Raw genomic sequence first — 15,535 nt, 5'->3', positions numbered from 1 at the left:
TAGGCTGTTAAGAGTGTTGATTTCCAGATTTATTCGTTAAAATACTGTAGTTTTAGACTAATTTTCTTTTTTGTTTAAGTGCAGATAACCTGAAGACGTTCAACGAACAAAATCGTTCGTAACCCAAGAAGTGTGTAATATTACATCTGAGGTGGCTTTTATTAACCATTAATATTATTATCAGCTATGGTGCTCAACATGATCCACTTTATTCTTTATTCAGTAAGAGTTTCACACAGAGGTTGTTGACGACGACATGGTGAGATGCGAAAACTCGCAGACAGCAGCTGCTTGCTTGTATAGCACACGGTGGAGTCGTTGGCTACAGCATGAAATCTACCCTAGCAAAGTGGCAGCAGCTGAGATGTCACTGTAGACACTAGACTGATATCAGGCATTTAGCTGTAAGCAGATGTGTATGTTGTAAAGCAATCCATTACCGCAGTTGGTTTGCTGGTGCCCAGACACCGAAGCCAGCAGCCGTTGTATATGCCCGGAAACCAGACAAAGGCGCCCAGAGGTGGTCCTCTCTTGTGAAGCATCCACTTCAGATGTTGGTTAGGCATGTGGCGCGCTGGTAAATAGGTCCCAAACACTGGAGCCCTTGGAGACACCGAAGGACTGGATGACAGCATCCAGAGGTGATCCCTTCTTGGTGGCACCAGCCTGTCAGGCAGCTTGTCACGCATGTGCCATGATAGCACGGGTGTCCTGAACCTAGGCGCCCTTGGAGATGCCCAGACACTGGATGAAGGCGCCAAAAGGGGGCTTGTCACGCATGTGCCATGATAGCACGTGTGTCCTGAACCTAGGCGCCCTTGGAGATGCCCAGACACTGGATGAAGGCGCCAAAAGGGGGATCTCCTCTTGGTGGCACCAGATGTTTGGACAGTTGATCAAGCAAACCCAGACCCAAAACCAAGAGCCATTGGTAATGGCCAGAAAACAGACAGAGACACCTGCAAGTGGTCCCCTCTTAGTGGCAACAGCCATTCCGGAATTTGGTGAAGCATGTGGTATGCTGGCACTCTGGCAGTTGGTGAGGCATGTGGTAAGATGGTGTGGAAGCCCTGAACCCAGGAGCACTAGGAGATGCTCAGAGGCCAGATGAAGGCATATACAAGTGGTTCATTCTTGTGGGCACCAGCCACTCCAACAATTACACAGGCGCATGGAGTGCTGGTGCACAGGCTCCAAACCCAGGAGCCCTTGCAGACACCTGCAGACTGGATGAGGCCTCCCATAGCTGGTTCCTTCTTGGTGGAACCAGCATGACCCAATACCATCAGATCTTACTGCTTCAGCAATATTCCAGCTCAGTATTTCATAGACAGCTATCTTGCCAGTCTCACCACATTCTGATGGTTGGATGGAGGGGCGTTACCTCTGCAGTGCAGGCGTTACTCGTACCTGCTTTGGGAGAGCACAGCAATGAATGTAGTACAGTACCCACCAATTTGACATCGACTGCTCGCTGCTTTCATGTTACCGCAGTTTTAACGACCAGCAGGGTGTTGTGTGCGAGGTGCCAACTACTCGCAGACTTCGGTCCTGCGGGAGCGCGACTTGTGGACGAGTGGTCAGCGGCAGACGCACACCTCCCGGGCTGGCCCGGCGCCCGAGTCGTGCAGCTATCGACCGCGCCCCACTGCTCGGCCCGACGCCGGCGCGTGCGCAGTGCGCGCGGCGGGCGCCGGCCGTCGCCCAGCTGCCCTCTGCCGGCAACTGGCAGTCACCTCCGGAGCGCCGCAGCTCGCGGAAGACGCAGCCCATCGAGTGCGAGCGCCGCCCAGCCCAGAGCACGCCGCACGCCGCACGCCGCACGCCGCCCGCGGGCGATGGCGCCGCAGTCGCAGCTGCAGCGGTAACGCCCGCCCGCATCGCCATGGTCCGCACTCGCCTCTTCTACACCGCCTCCGTAGTGCTCCTGCTCGCAGGTAGGTGTCGCACCCCAGCACAACTATTGTTTATTGCAATTGGCAGTTGTCTATTCGCGAATCTGGTGGTTAAACAATACTAACCTAGAATCGAGACGCCCGTCAAAATACAGATCAAAGAGGCTACTATTTACCTTCGATTTGGCTACATATTCAGCGGAATCCGCTCACCATCACTTTCCGATATGCTGTTCATCTCATTTCTTATGTCGGTCGTCTTTGCGAAACACAAATGGTTTCATTTCTAATCCCTCAAAATATTTCAGTGCAGCTAAGTCATGGTGTGGAAGTGTTTTTTATTTGCTGACATTTCATTCGAGCCACAACGTTGGTAACATAGAATTTAGCATTTCCGTCGCAAAATATTTTTATTAACATAACAATTTAAATGATTTGTACACCATCTTCAGAAATTGAACGCTTCGCCACGAATACCTGAGGTGCCGCTTGTGTTATTGCAAATGATATTGACATCATACTCGTAGTCATGCATTTTATGTTGATGATGCTGCATGTTGTTGTTGTGGTCTTCAGTCCTGAGACTGGTTTGATGCAGTTCTCCAAGCTACTCTATTCTGTGCAAGCTTCTTCATCTCCCAGTACATACTGCAACCTACTTCCTTCTGAATCTGCTTGGTGTATTCATCTCTTGGTCTCCCTCTACGATTTTTAACCTTCACGCTGTCCTCCGATACTAAATTGGTGATCCCTTGATGCCTAAGAACATGTCCTACCAACCGATCCCTTCTTCTTGTCAAGTTGTGCCACAAACTTCTCTTCTCTACAATCCTATTCAATACCTCCTCATTAGTTATGTGATCTACCCATCTAATCTTCAGCATTCTTCTGTAGCACCACATTTCGAAAGCTTATATTCTCTTCTTGTCCAAACTATTTATCGTCCATGTTTCACTTCCATACATGGATACATTCCATACAAATACTTTCAGAAACAACTTCCTGACACTTAAATCTATACTCTATGTTAACAAATTTCTCTTCTTCAGAAAGGCTTTCTTTGTCATTGCCAGTCTACATTTTATATCCTCTCTACTTCGACCATCATCAGTTATTTTGCTCCCCAAATAGCAAAACTCCTTTACTACTCTAAGTGTCTCATTTCCTAATCTAATAACCTCAGCATCACCCGACTTAATTCGACTACATTCCTTTATCCTCGTTTTGCTTTTGTTGATGTTCATCTTAGATCCTCCCTTCAAGACACTGTCCATTCCGTTCAACTGCTCATCCAAGTCCTTTGCTGTCTCTGACAGAATTACAATGTCATCGGCGAACCTCAAAGTTTTTATTTCTTCTCCATGGATTTTAATTCCTACTCCGAATTTTTCTTTTGTGTCCTTTACTGCTTGCTCAATATACAGATTGAATAACATCGGGGATAGGCTACAAACTTGTCTCACTCCCTTCCGAACCACTGCTTCCCTTTCATGTCCCTCGACTCTTATAACTGCCATCTGGTTACTGGACAAATTGTAAACGATGCTGCATAAACCTTTGAAACCAGTCACATGTTAATAAAGATACCTTTTGATCGAGAGAGAAATTAACTAACAGTATTGCATCGCCTGTAATCAATTATTGATGGGATGTTAACGCTGATCTTCCTTTTTACCAACAGTATTGCAATCGCTACATCCTAGGGACTATATCACCTTTCCAGTTACTGTAATATTAAAAACCTGTATGGCTATTGGACTCAGGTAATACATAATTTCTCCGGAAAATATTCTTCAATGCCTGTCTTTAATTATGGGGCTCCTCCATTTTTAACGACTAGTTCTACTATTTTCTTCCACGAGTGGTTTTAACTATGTTTGTTTCTCCTGTCCTATGTCTGAGAGAAGAATTTCGTAAAGCTTTACATCGTTTCGCTACGGCCCACGGTTACACCTGCTGACAATGACGCAGCTGCGTTGAAACACTTTCATGGTGTAAAAACAGATGTAAAAATGTGCATTACTAAGATACATCTCGACCAATAGTTTAAACATTTGGTATGATATTTTGACAATACCACACTACGTCGACAGTGACTCTTTCGATGACTTTCAGCGGAACAGCAGCGAATGCTACTCTACATCGAATCCTTCTTTACCGATGAATTATCCTTCATCCTCCATTCATTGTGTAACATTCACGTTAGTTCTCACACAGAGGCGACAATGAGGAAAGTACTCTTTGAACTGTGTACCTTGTTTACGAGCAAAAAGAGAACTAAAGAATCAGCAGTAGTGTAACGGAGCAATATGAGATTAGCTCAATTAAATAAGCAAGCAATAGAAACCTACATTATCCTGAATGTGGCAGACGAAATATTATACTTGTAACAGTACTTCCTTTGTGGGAGAATGTCAAGATACAAGGTATACTGCTTGAGGGAGCTTTTGAGTCTTTGATGTTTCTTGTGTCGCCAGCCTGTGTGAACGAGCGGTTCTAGGCGCTACAGTATGGAACCGCGCGACAGGTTCGAATCCTCCCTCGGGCCTGGATGTGTGTGATATCCTTAGGTTAGTTAGGTTTAAGTAGTTCTAAGTTCTAGGGGACTGATGACCTCAGAAGTTAAGTCCCATAGTGCTCAGAGCCATTAGAACCATTATTATTTATTGTGTCTTTCACTTTTCCTCATGCACTGATTCGTGATGTAGCTCTACGTAGTACTTGCCTAACTACCCCTCCACAAATTTAACAATGGTTCAATCCAATCTTTTGATCTCTTTCTTTTCATGCGTTATTCCATCTTATGTAATCAAACACCATCATCTTGGGAAACACCATCTGAATGTAAGATTCCGCTGACCACTGAAGAAGGAGAAATCATCCAGAGCCGGCTTAGAAAGATAAAACTGAAACCGCCTGAAGACCGAACGGTTCTACTTAATTCACCGGCACTTTTACGTCTCACCATTCCATAATAGAAGGGAAGTCGAAATTACATTGAATTTGGGTGGCAATGAAGTAAAATAATAAATACATCTCGCTAGTATGATCAGAAGTTGCCGTAAAAGTATTCTCTACAGGATAGCCGATTTCAGTCGGTCAACTTTGTTGGGCGTACGGAGGTGTTAGGTAAACTGAACCAAGTTTCACAATAAAGCATTATTCTAGCAGCTGCTTCTGGTGATATTTGCAAGTGGCCGTTCTTAAAATTGATCCAAACTCTGGAGCACGAGCTTCTAAAATTATTTTGTGTTTTAAAATCACACATCAGAAACAGCATTGTTTTGAAGGAGAACTTATAACTGGAGAATCCGGTTGAAAGAAAAGTACTATGGGCATTACAGAAGGAAGATAAAAATAATTCAGACAGGCAAGGTACTAGATGAACATGGACAATGCACTCGTGCATAAAGGTATGCTTCAGAAACTCTATCCACAGGGCGAGACAAGATAGTTGGAAGATCCTGAAGTAACCAACAATCTGCTGAAAAGAGAAGTCAAGTGGAAAATTGTGGGTGCAAACGAAGATCGAAGTTGTTGAATAAAATTATCGAAAATGCACTGAATATGTAGAGATGGAAAGATAAGTAACGTATTAAAAAAAAAAAAAAAAAAAAAAAAACTTAAATGTCGTCGTAGGTCACGGAGTTCTACATCTCAGGTTAGAAAAACGAATGAAGGTTCTCTATACGAATACTACCTTCGACTATCTTGGACTTCCAAGGTGGTAATGGAACACCATGTTAGAACAAATACAAGTAAGCGGCCGTAAAAATTTGCTTATAGCTTCTCTGGAGAGGAAATCTGTCTAAATTCCGTTGTTTCATAAATAATATAAATGTTGTGTGGCACTTTCGTGCATGGATAGCTGATGATCACATAAAATGCTTCATCCATTTGCTTTGATCTGATCTTTTGCGATGGGATAAAAATAATATTTAAAATTGTTCATCAAATGGTTCAAATGGTTCTGAGCACTATGGGACTTAACTTCTAAGGTCATCAGTCCCCTAGAACTTAGAACTACTTAAACCTAACTAACCTAAGGACATCACACACATCCATGCCCGAGGCAGGATTCGAACCTGCGACCGTGGCGGTCGCGCAGTTCCAGACTGTAGCGCCTAGAACCCCTCGGCCACAATTGTTCATCAAACGTCAATAGTGAACATTATTGTGGTCTGTTTCATGGGAGGGTTGGAACTTTAATAGTGGCAACTATTTATTTACATTTCGTACAATGTAGATACATGTTTCAAAGTTTTACTGACCTTCAAAGAACTCCGCTCTCCCGGTCGTTATGATGGTTTTCTTTGACCGGAACCGTTACTGTTCGGTCGAGTAGCTCCTCAATTGGCATCATGAGGCGGTGTATCCTCTACGGCAAGGCCGTTGCCCCGATACAGTTTATTACCCCACATTTATAGCAACGTACGGCAGCCAGCGAATCGTCACGCCAATGGAAGTTATTTCTAAGGTTATACTTATTCATATATTTTGACGTCAGTGTCTCTTTGTAATTTCTAGAGCCAACAGCTGTTTTGAGGATAGGTCTAGCGTTGTACAGACCTGATGGAAATAGTATTTCATAATGCTTATGGAGTATTTGGAAGTGACGATGGGCCAGTGTTGGACTGTATAGGTGAGGGCAGGCAATGCTCGACGTTCCGGTCGACCACGTATGTCCACTGCAAGGGAGGGTCGCCGTGTTGTGCATCAAGCACATCGAAACCCCTTCACGTCTGCACTTGCCATCCGAAAACCAGTAATGGAATCGCTGAAACAATCTGCGTCACCCCGCAGCATTAGTCGGAGCCTAACACCTGCTACAGTGGGGAATTATCGTCCCATGGGTGGCCTGCCGTTAACACCACAACTCAAACGCCTGTGACTGAAATGGTGTCGTGACCACGTAGCAACCAATGCTGATGAGTGGCGTCGGAATGTGTTCATCAATAATCATGCTTCTGCACGCCCGTCCCCCCCGGATGACATTCGTCGGCGAGAATGGCAGTGACCTGGGGAGAGGTGCCATTCTTATAATGATTGTTATTCCTGGCATCCATCAGGTTGTGATGAGCCATCGACTCTTACTTTAGGTCATTGGCGATGGTGATTGACGGAACTCTTACTGCACGGTGGTACGTCAGCGACACCCTGCGTCCTCGTGTGTTACTTCCCATGCGATAGTGTTGTTATGGTTCAAATGTCTCTGAGCGACTGCTACGGTCGCTGGTTCGAATCCTGCCTCAGGCATGGATGTGTGTGATGTCCTCAGGTTATTTAGGTTTAAGTAGTTCTAAGTTCTAGGGGACTGATGACCTCAGATGTTATGTCCCATAGCGCTCAGAGACATTTGAACCATTCTGACAACGATAAGACATGCGCCGGACCAGCTCGGACGTACCAGTATCCAGGATGTCAAGAACCTGTTACAACAGCTGTGCGCAAGCTTGCTCAGTGGAGGATACAACAACTTTCGACGCCCTTCTCTACTGACTCAGCGCATGCATTCAGGTCAGAGGGCGTGCATACCGATAAGAGGGCTCATAGTGACAGGTTATGGTAAATTCACTCGATTCTGTAGTCCTCGAAATAACATCGCTTACCCTCTGAACACGTGAAGTTCCTGATATAATTAATATAATACATGAGCCGAAGACGTAAAGTGAAATTAGTTGTTGTTCAAATGGCTCTGAGCACTATGGGACTTAACATCTGTGGTCATCAGTCCCCTAGAACTTAGAACTACTTAAACCTAACTAACCTAAGGACATCACACACATCCATGCCCGAGGCAGGATTCGAACCTGCGACCGTAGCAGTCACGCGGTTCCGGACTGCACGCCTAGAACCGCTAGACCACGGCGGCCGGCTGAAATTAGTGTAGGGACGGCATTGGACTAGGGTAACCTGTGCAGCTATGTTAAATGAGCTTTGAACACATCAACGCAGAAGATAAATTGTTGGTGGGAGAATTCTGTACGGCTTACCACCTGCAGTATCCAATGGCGCTTGAAGTTCTCAGAGCAAATTTACTGTTGTAGGCCAGTTTAATGTTCTACTTAAATTTTACTGTGACGTACAAATAAAATTTGAAGTTGTTATTGAAAGTTGATAAAGGAAGAAAAGATAAAATAGTGATGAATTTAGTTAGCTGCAACATTCTTATTTTTCCAGTTTACAATTGACATTGAAAGTATATTATACTACTGTCAAGGAAGCTTCGCAAGCCATCGTAGTGCACTGCATAAATCATCAGCACAGTTACTGAAACCTAATCTTATGTTGGAACAAATTATTGAATAAGAAGGATGGTAGCTGTTTCACACGTAGTTTGAACTCACCCCTAGTTTAATATTCAGTAACTTTTTCAGTTGTAGTACTTACATATTGCTAATTTTAATAACAGCCTTTTTCAGAGTTTTTGTATAGACATTAGCTCTAAAGCGTCTTGCGTTGACGTCAGATGATTAGGAACAAAAATCTTTCCTCACTCTCTGTAACGGTACATATGTTAGTATAAAGCTCACCAACTAGAGAATGAATCAAGTAACTATAACGCTAATTGTAGATAAAGTTAAAGTTTGAGCACACTAAATTGTTATGTTTTATTCACTCTATGGAAGCTCTGCAGGTTTCGCTGCAACTAAACTTCCATTATCTTTGCCACAATATCCCATGTTTTGCTCATTAATCTAAACTGAACCGTACGTCTCAAGGCCTCGGGAAAAAAAAGCGATTCAGCTCATGTATTAGCGAAAATTCTTTCTTCAGCTCCGTCTTTCTTTGACATTCGATCAGAGGACTACGAACTACTGCTTGTGCCTTGCTAAAGAAGAGATGGTCATCCAACTACGGTGGTAGACGCTAGAAGAGTGGCGTTGTGCAACATGGTATGGTTTACTGTTAATATTCCGAAATCGTACGTTCCTATAACAGTCACCGAATGTAGTGCTTCTCCCTACGTATATTCCGCAGAAAGACCATGAGGATAAAATGAGACAGATTCGAGCTCACGAGGAGGCTTATCAATAATGGGTCTTTCCGCATATCATTCGGTACTGGAACAGGGAGACAGTAGTACACAAATTCTCATCCATCAGACACCACGAGGTGCCTTGCGGAGTGTAGATATAAATTTAGACGGAAAAGCTAATATTCGCTTTGCGTAATCTAGGAAATCGTGGTACTATCAGTCGTCCTGTGAGGAGGACACTGATAAGACGTTCTTACACGTATTTCCATTAAAACCTCTTACTGACAGCTGTTAAGTGACAAGAAGAGACTAAAAGACCTACCTACTTACGTAAGACCACTATCTTATTTCAGTATATTACGCGATTTAGTAGTAGTAGGGGTATCTCATTCATACAGCGTATCCTGGAGTTTTAAATGGTGTGCCCCAAAGAAAATCATTCGACGTTGCGAATAATACATCATACTAGGATACTACTTTTCGATGACGTAAGGCTTAGTTAAGTGAGATTGCGCTGAGTCTGTTGTCACTCTCGAAAAATGAAACATGATCAAGGATTTTGTCAACTTTTGGAATGATTGAGTGATTCCCATCAAACAGATTTTGGTCGCTTTTTGAGATAAACACGCCCCAGTTGATACTCAGGGCTCATTTCCCGTTTGATGAACGTGCTCACGGGCAGCAATATCCCCAGAATCCTACCCGTTGTTCTAAAGTAATTGTTCGAATGCTCTTAGGCCATTTTTCATGCAGAGAACCCGATTTAATTTGCGCTAAAATTCTGTCTCATGGTGATAAGCTGTGAATGATGATGCTGACACTTCTCGCTTGTGCGCAACTTGCTAAAAATTCTCCAATGCTTAGTTTACCTGCTTTCAGATTTTTGCGTCATGGCTTCAATCTCTGTATGTATTCATAACACAATCCTTACTGGGAAAGAACCATTGTAATAGCCGGCCGCTAGTGGCAGAGCGGTTCTAGGCGCTTCAGTCTGGAACCGCGCGACCGCTACGGTCGCAGGTTCGAATCCTGCCTCGGGCATGGATGTGTGTGATGTCCTTAGGTTAGTTAGGTTTAAGTAGTTCTAAGTTCTAGGGGACTGATGACCTGAGATGTTAAGTCCCATAATGCTCAGAGCCATTTGAACCATTTTGAACCATTGTAATACACTTTGCTGTATGGTGAGGCGGCCTCCATAAAAGTGCATCAAGTTAAAACAATGTTGTCGTGTCTAGGAAGGAAACAGCATTATTGTGAAATTTACTCTTGGTGTTAACTGTGACCAATTAAGTAATAAACGCTCGGTCGATCAGGCAACATTACCAGAAAGACCGCCTAGGTTTCAGCTTCTGCTCTAAGAGAAACGAAGATCAGTCAGAAGAGTAAATTGTTTCACTTGTTTCATATTTCGGCCCCAATGCTACCAAACTGTTTCTTTTGTTTATGCGAGGATGATATCTAACATCGATTAGTATTGACTTGATTGCACTCGCGTTATAAATAACACAAATAACCTTCAGCAAGTTCCAGAAACTCTCCTTACCGCAGCACTATATGCCGAGCACTGTGTGAATGTACTATGTTGTAACTATAGCATGAATTCTTTCTGCGGTATATTTAACGAAAGTTTGGGGACAGTATTGAAATTTACAGTAAACTGAAAAGAAAAAGCCGGCCGGAGTGTCCTTGGGGTTCTAGGCGTTACAGTCTGGAACCGAGCGACCGCTACGGTCGCAGGTTCGAATCCTGCCTCGGGCATGGAAGCGTGTGATGTCCTTAGGTTAGTTATGTTTAATTAGTTCTAAGTTCTAGGCGACTGATGACCGCAGAAGTTACCTCGTATAGTATTCAGAGCCATTTTGAAAAGAAAAGCAGCTCCAAACAGCAGTAAAATGCAGTGCACATTCCTAAGAGGAAGTATACAGGTGTTTTTCTCTTTTCTGAAAAGCAAAACAGCAGATCATATCGATAAAATGATAATTTTATTACAGGTTACTTCTTACGATAAAGTAAGAACAAAGACCAGTGTTAATTATGGTATAAATTAGGAAGAAATAGCGCCGTTTTCAGTTGCGTACTGACAGGTTCATCATCAGATGACTTCGTCTTGCATTAATGGTAGATGTAATAAGACATACTGTTTTCTTAATTCTAGATCTGCGTCCAGTTTTGTTTATAGAGAGGTTTCAGAGACTTTTATCGCAAGTTTTGGTTTCACGATAGCAGGTGTTAATTTTTTATAAGTTTTAATCACTGCACTATTTTGCTGTTCGACATAGTTCCCACTAGAAATACAAAAGAGTTTTGCCCTTTTAAGGTCGATTTTGCGTCAGGCCTGTGACTGATATTATCTGTGCCTTCTTCGCTGTGTTTTAACTTAACGGGCTCGCTATCATACGCCGCGGGCCCACTCAACCCTCCTGAGGCAAACTGGGGAGTTACGTGACTCAGAAGTAGCAGATCCGGTCACGAAAACACAACGGCCAGGCGAATGGCGTGCTGCCCCTCCACATACGCAGTCATTGACGCCTATCGGTAAGGATGACACGACGGTCGGTCGATGCAGTTGGATCTTTCCGAAGATCTTATCTTAAGTACATGAACATCTAAATATCAACGTAAGTTGTAGCTCAAAAACACGTCGGCCTTCAATAAATGATTATTGTATATAAAAATTACTGTAATAGATTTAAAAAATTCAGTTTCGCTCTGCATAGAAGAACAAAACTGTATGCCGTCAATAAGCTAGATTCCCGCGCCACCCTTTCACTGCAGTCTTCATAGCAGTAGTTTCATATAGAGTCCTGCTGCTACCATAATTTCGCACAAAGACATTTTACCAGATACTGTCACTGCCACACTGCTTGATTTTAGTAATAAAAGTTGGCTCCTAAAGGGCAGGCGACAAATCATTTACCCCCTGATACGTGATTCTTTGAACGACCCTTCACGTAACCGGGCACTAAGCTCAGGGATTGTTACTGAAAATAAAAAAAAAGTTTTTTGTTTTAGTCCAATTATTGGTTTCGATGCGTTCGCCAAGATTCCTCTCTTGCGTCAACTTCTTCGCTCGCCAGCCAGGGCAACACAATTACAACCTGACTTCAAATAATTAATTCAGAACAGTGCCCCTGACTAAAAAGAAGTCTTAACAATAACCTATACACTTCATTAAGCACTTACCTCACAAAAATCTTCATTACACGAACTATTGCAATACAGTGACCGCCAGTACTGTCAGCTAAGTATAAGATTCTAACTACGGAAGGCCTTAACTTCTAATAGGGATATGGTTAGCAAAGGAAAGATTTTGTTGCGGAGCAAACAATGTATTTACATTAATAATGTGGCAACCAGTTAAAAAATTGTATAATATATAAACGTCCGTGACATCCAGGTCCAGAAGATTATATAAAATCGACAAATTACATTTCCATGACGGACACACGCATAGATCGTCCCTCGAACTAACACTTGAAACCTTTAACCTCCGTCACCTCTGGAAATTCTCTCCCCACGTCCTTCACTGCTAGCTGTTCACATCCAAGTGCCCAACAGTACTTCCATAACTGCTGGCGACTAACTTCCAACTGCCCAACACTACAGGCGATTAACTTCCAACAACGAGTCCAACCAGCGACAGAGTCTCTTGTAAAGAAAGCGCAGTCAGAGATCCAATTCAAAGCGCTACACAGCGCTGCCAACACAGAAGCAGCCCACTTACATGTTCTACAGGTGCCGAAATTCACTTTGTGGGACGGTGTTCCATGCTATGCATCCTCTCCTATTTCTCTTTCCTCCCTCTCACTATTTCATCACACTCATTTCCTCTTTCACCTGCCTCTTTACAACCTGTTCGTCTTTCAGATACGGCCTCATCCCCTATTCATCTGTATGTACGTCCATCCTTCTGATTGGAAGTTCGAGGGACTTTGGCCATTCACTTATGTAATTAAATTGAACACGTACAGCCGTCCATATTACGTTGTGTATCATAAGGCTACCAGTTTTGGTGCTTCAATGCACAATCTTCCAGTTTTTGGGACGGAGTTCCATGCCTGTTACACTTGGTCGGTCAATACATGGACGGTTAATGGTGTTTGTGGCTGACGCTGTAATTGTCGTCCTATGATATGCCATATGTGCTCTGTTGGCGACTAATCTGATGATTCTGCAGTCCACGAAGCAGAAGAAACTCTCAATGGAAAGCAAATCGGAGCTCTACCCTGGCCTCAAATGAGCTCTCGCTTGATAACAGTTAAGTCGCACAAATGGTGCTGGTTTGGGGCCAGTGGAATGCACGCTGCGGGGCGCCTGGCTCGGAGCTGTCCACGAAGTAATCGATCTGTAAAAGTTTTGTGTGCCACTGTGATGTCAACTGCTCTACAAATTGTTGCTGCAGACGCAGTACGATGAGTCAGGGCCATACCGTGAACACGATGGTCTTCCCTCTCAGTGGTGCCACGTGGCCGTCTGAAGCCCAGTATTCTTGCGACTGTATATTCTCGTGACCACCGCTGCCAGCAGTCATGCTAAATATTTCTGCAACATCGCAGAAGGAACATCCAGCATCTCGAAGCTTTGTTGCACGACTTCGCTCAAACTCAGTGCGGTCTCGATGTTCAAAATGTTCAAATGTGTGTGAGTTTCTAAGGGACCAAAGTGCTGAGGTCATCGGTCCCTAGACTTGCACACTACTTAAACAAACTTATTCTAAGAACAACACACACACCCATATCCGAGGGAGGACTCGAGCCTCCGGCTGGAGGGGGCTCGCAGTCCGTTACATGACGCCTTAAACTGCGTGGCCAGTCCGCCCGGTGAGGTGTTGATAATGGCGTCTTTGTCGATTTAAAGACATTCTTGACTAACATCAACTCGCCACGTCCAGTCGCAAAGATAACTAACGCTCACGACCATTACAGCGTGAATTTAAAACAAACCTGATTTGTAAACGCGTAGTGGCGCTACTAGCGCCACTCTTAAACGATTTTTTCGAAATCTCAGTAGACATCATCTTTGTTGCGATTTCTTTTCCGACAGAATATATACAAAGTAAGTGACGTCCGCAATTAAAGCTGCAGTTTCGTTACGCCGGAGAAAGAGAACTACTGCTCAAAATGACGTCAAATTGAAACAGCATATTACTGACGCGGGGGAAACGTCATAGAACTAATACAAATTTTTAACGAAAATTCTTTTCCGTCAGAATATATTCAAAGTAAGTGATGTCCGCAATTAAAGCTGCAGTTTCGTAACGCCGGAGAAAGAGAACCACTGCTCAAAATGACGTCAAATTGGAACAGCATATTACTGACGCAGGGGAAACGTCATAGAACTAATACAAATTTTTAACGGAAATTTTACCAGTATATGAAGCTGTAAGTGTTTTAACGTAAATGTTGTCTGTTAGAAACTACAGGTGATTCGCAATCCGAAGGCTGTGGTTTGAGTTGCACATTACACTGTTCAATGGGCTTGGCTGCACAAGTTGCGCAGTCGAAAGTTGTAGCACTGTTAGGTAAGCACCTCCACCACGGCAATGTCGTACCATTTCGGATGGGAAAAAGTGGATTTTTAATTGTCCTAATGCCAAAAACCTCATAAAAAGCAAAAAACATCGGTCTTTACTTCTTCTGGACCAAAACCGCTTGAGAAGTAAATTGTCATCGGTTTCTAACTGTCGTGAGACAGGCGCAAGACATGTTCAGTGTGCTGTCCACCGTTTTCCGCTATAAGCTGAAATCGAGAAAACAGAATGTTACACAACACATCGGAGTGTTTCTGTTGGGGAGGGGTGGAAGAGGGGGGGGGGGTACGTTCATAATACGTTGCGCAGCGCTAGCCTTCGTTCAGCTGCGATCGTAATTGGAGCACTGAACCCATCTTTCACAGCCAGAAGTCACACAGATTAAGATCAAGTGATCTGGGAGGCCAGGATGTAGGGAAATGATGGCTGATAATCCTAGTATTTCCGAAATGGCTCTGCAGCAGCCGCTTCGCTGGCTGTCCAATGTGCAGAGGAGCGCTATCTTGCATAAAAATGATCCTACCCACAAATCAACGCCGTTGAAAGGTTTAAATGACACTGTTGCCCAAAAGACCCTCACAGACTTTTACCAGCGTCGGTACAGGTAACAGGACACGCAGGACTCATCTCCAAAAAATACGGCCCTAGTAGTTGGAGACACTACATCGTTGTTGCAGGTAGTCTGCAAAAACCAGCTCGCAGATGTTGGCTACTGATGAATAGCGTTAACCCCTCAGCGTCATTTAAAGCCTGAATATGACGCTCTGAAGCATCTAAACTGGTAGCCTTATAATAAATAACATCTTAAGGACGGCTATAGGTGTTCGATTTTATTACATAAGTGAACGGCCGATCTCCCACAAACCTCCAATCAGAAGGAGGTGAACAGTTAGTGAGGCCGCAGGTGGACAATGGATAGCTTGTGAAGAGGCAGGTGAAAGAGGAAATGAGTGTGATGAAGTAATGCGAGGGAGGAGAGAGAAATAGGCAGGAGGGGTAGATTGCGAGAGAGATTTACATATATATATATATGTGCGCAATATATGTGACTTACGGTGATTTGGGTAAAACTGCGGATAAAAAGCTAGAGTTAAATATTAATGGCATGACTACACTGACTCATTCTGTGGT

General features: G+C 43.7%; 1 protein-coding gene across 2 annotated transcripts in view; it reads left to right on the top strand.

Annotated features, from left to right (window-relative positions):
- The first annotated feature begins 1,826 nt into the window (after positions 1–1,826).
- LOC126481178 (zwei Ig domain protein zig-8-like) overlaps positions 1,827–15,535 on the top strand; it is a 183,526-nt gene continuing 169,817 nt past the window's right edge. For both annotated transcript variants that reach the window (XM_050104751.1, XM_050104750.1), the window contains exon 1: positions 1,827–1,937. In XM_050104751.1, the coding sequence (XP_049960708.1) occupies positions 1,886–1,937 (52 nt within the window). In that variant the 5' untranslated portion in view covers positions 1,827–1,885. The remainder of the gene's footprint in view (positions 1,938–15,535) is intronic.

The sequence above is a fragment of the Schistocerca serialis genome, chromosome 5 (assembly GCF_023864345.2).
Source record: "Schistocerca serialis cubense isolate TAMUIC-IGC-003099 chromosome 5, iqSchSeri2.2, whole genome shotgun sequence".
NCBI classification, from domain to species: Eukaryota; Metazoa; Arthropoda; class Insecta; order Orthoptera; family Acrididae; genus Schistocerca; species Schistocerca serialis.
This window is presented reverse-complemented; position numbering and strand designations above follow the sequence as displayed.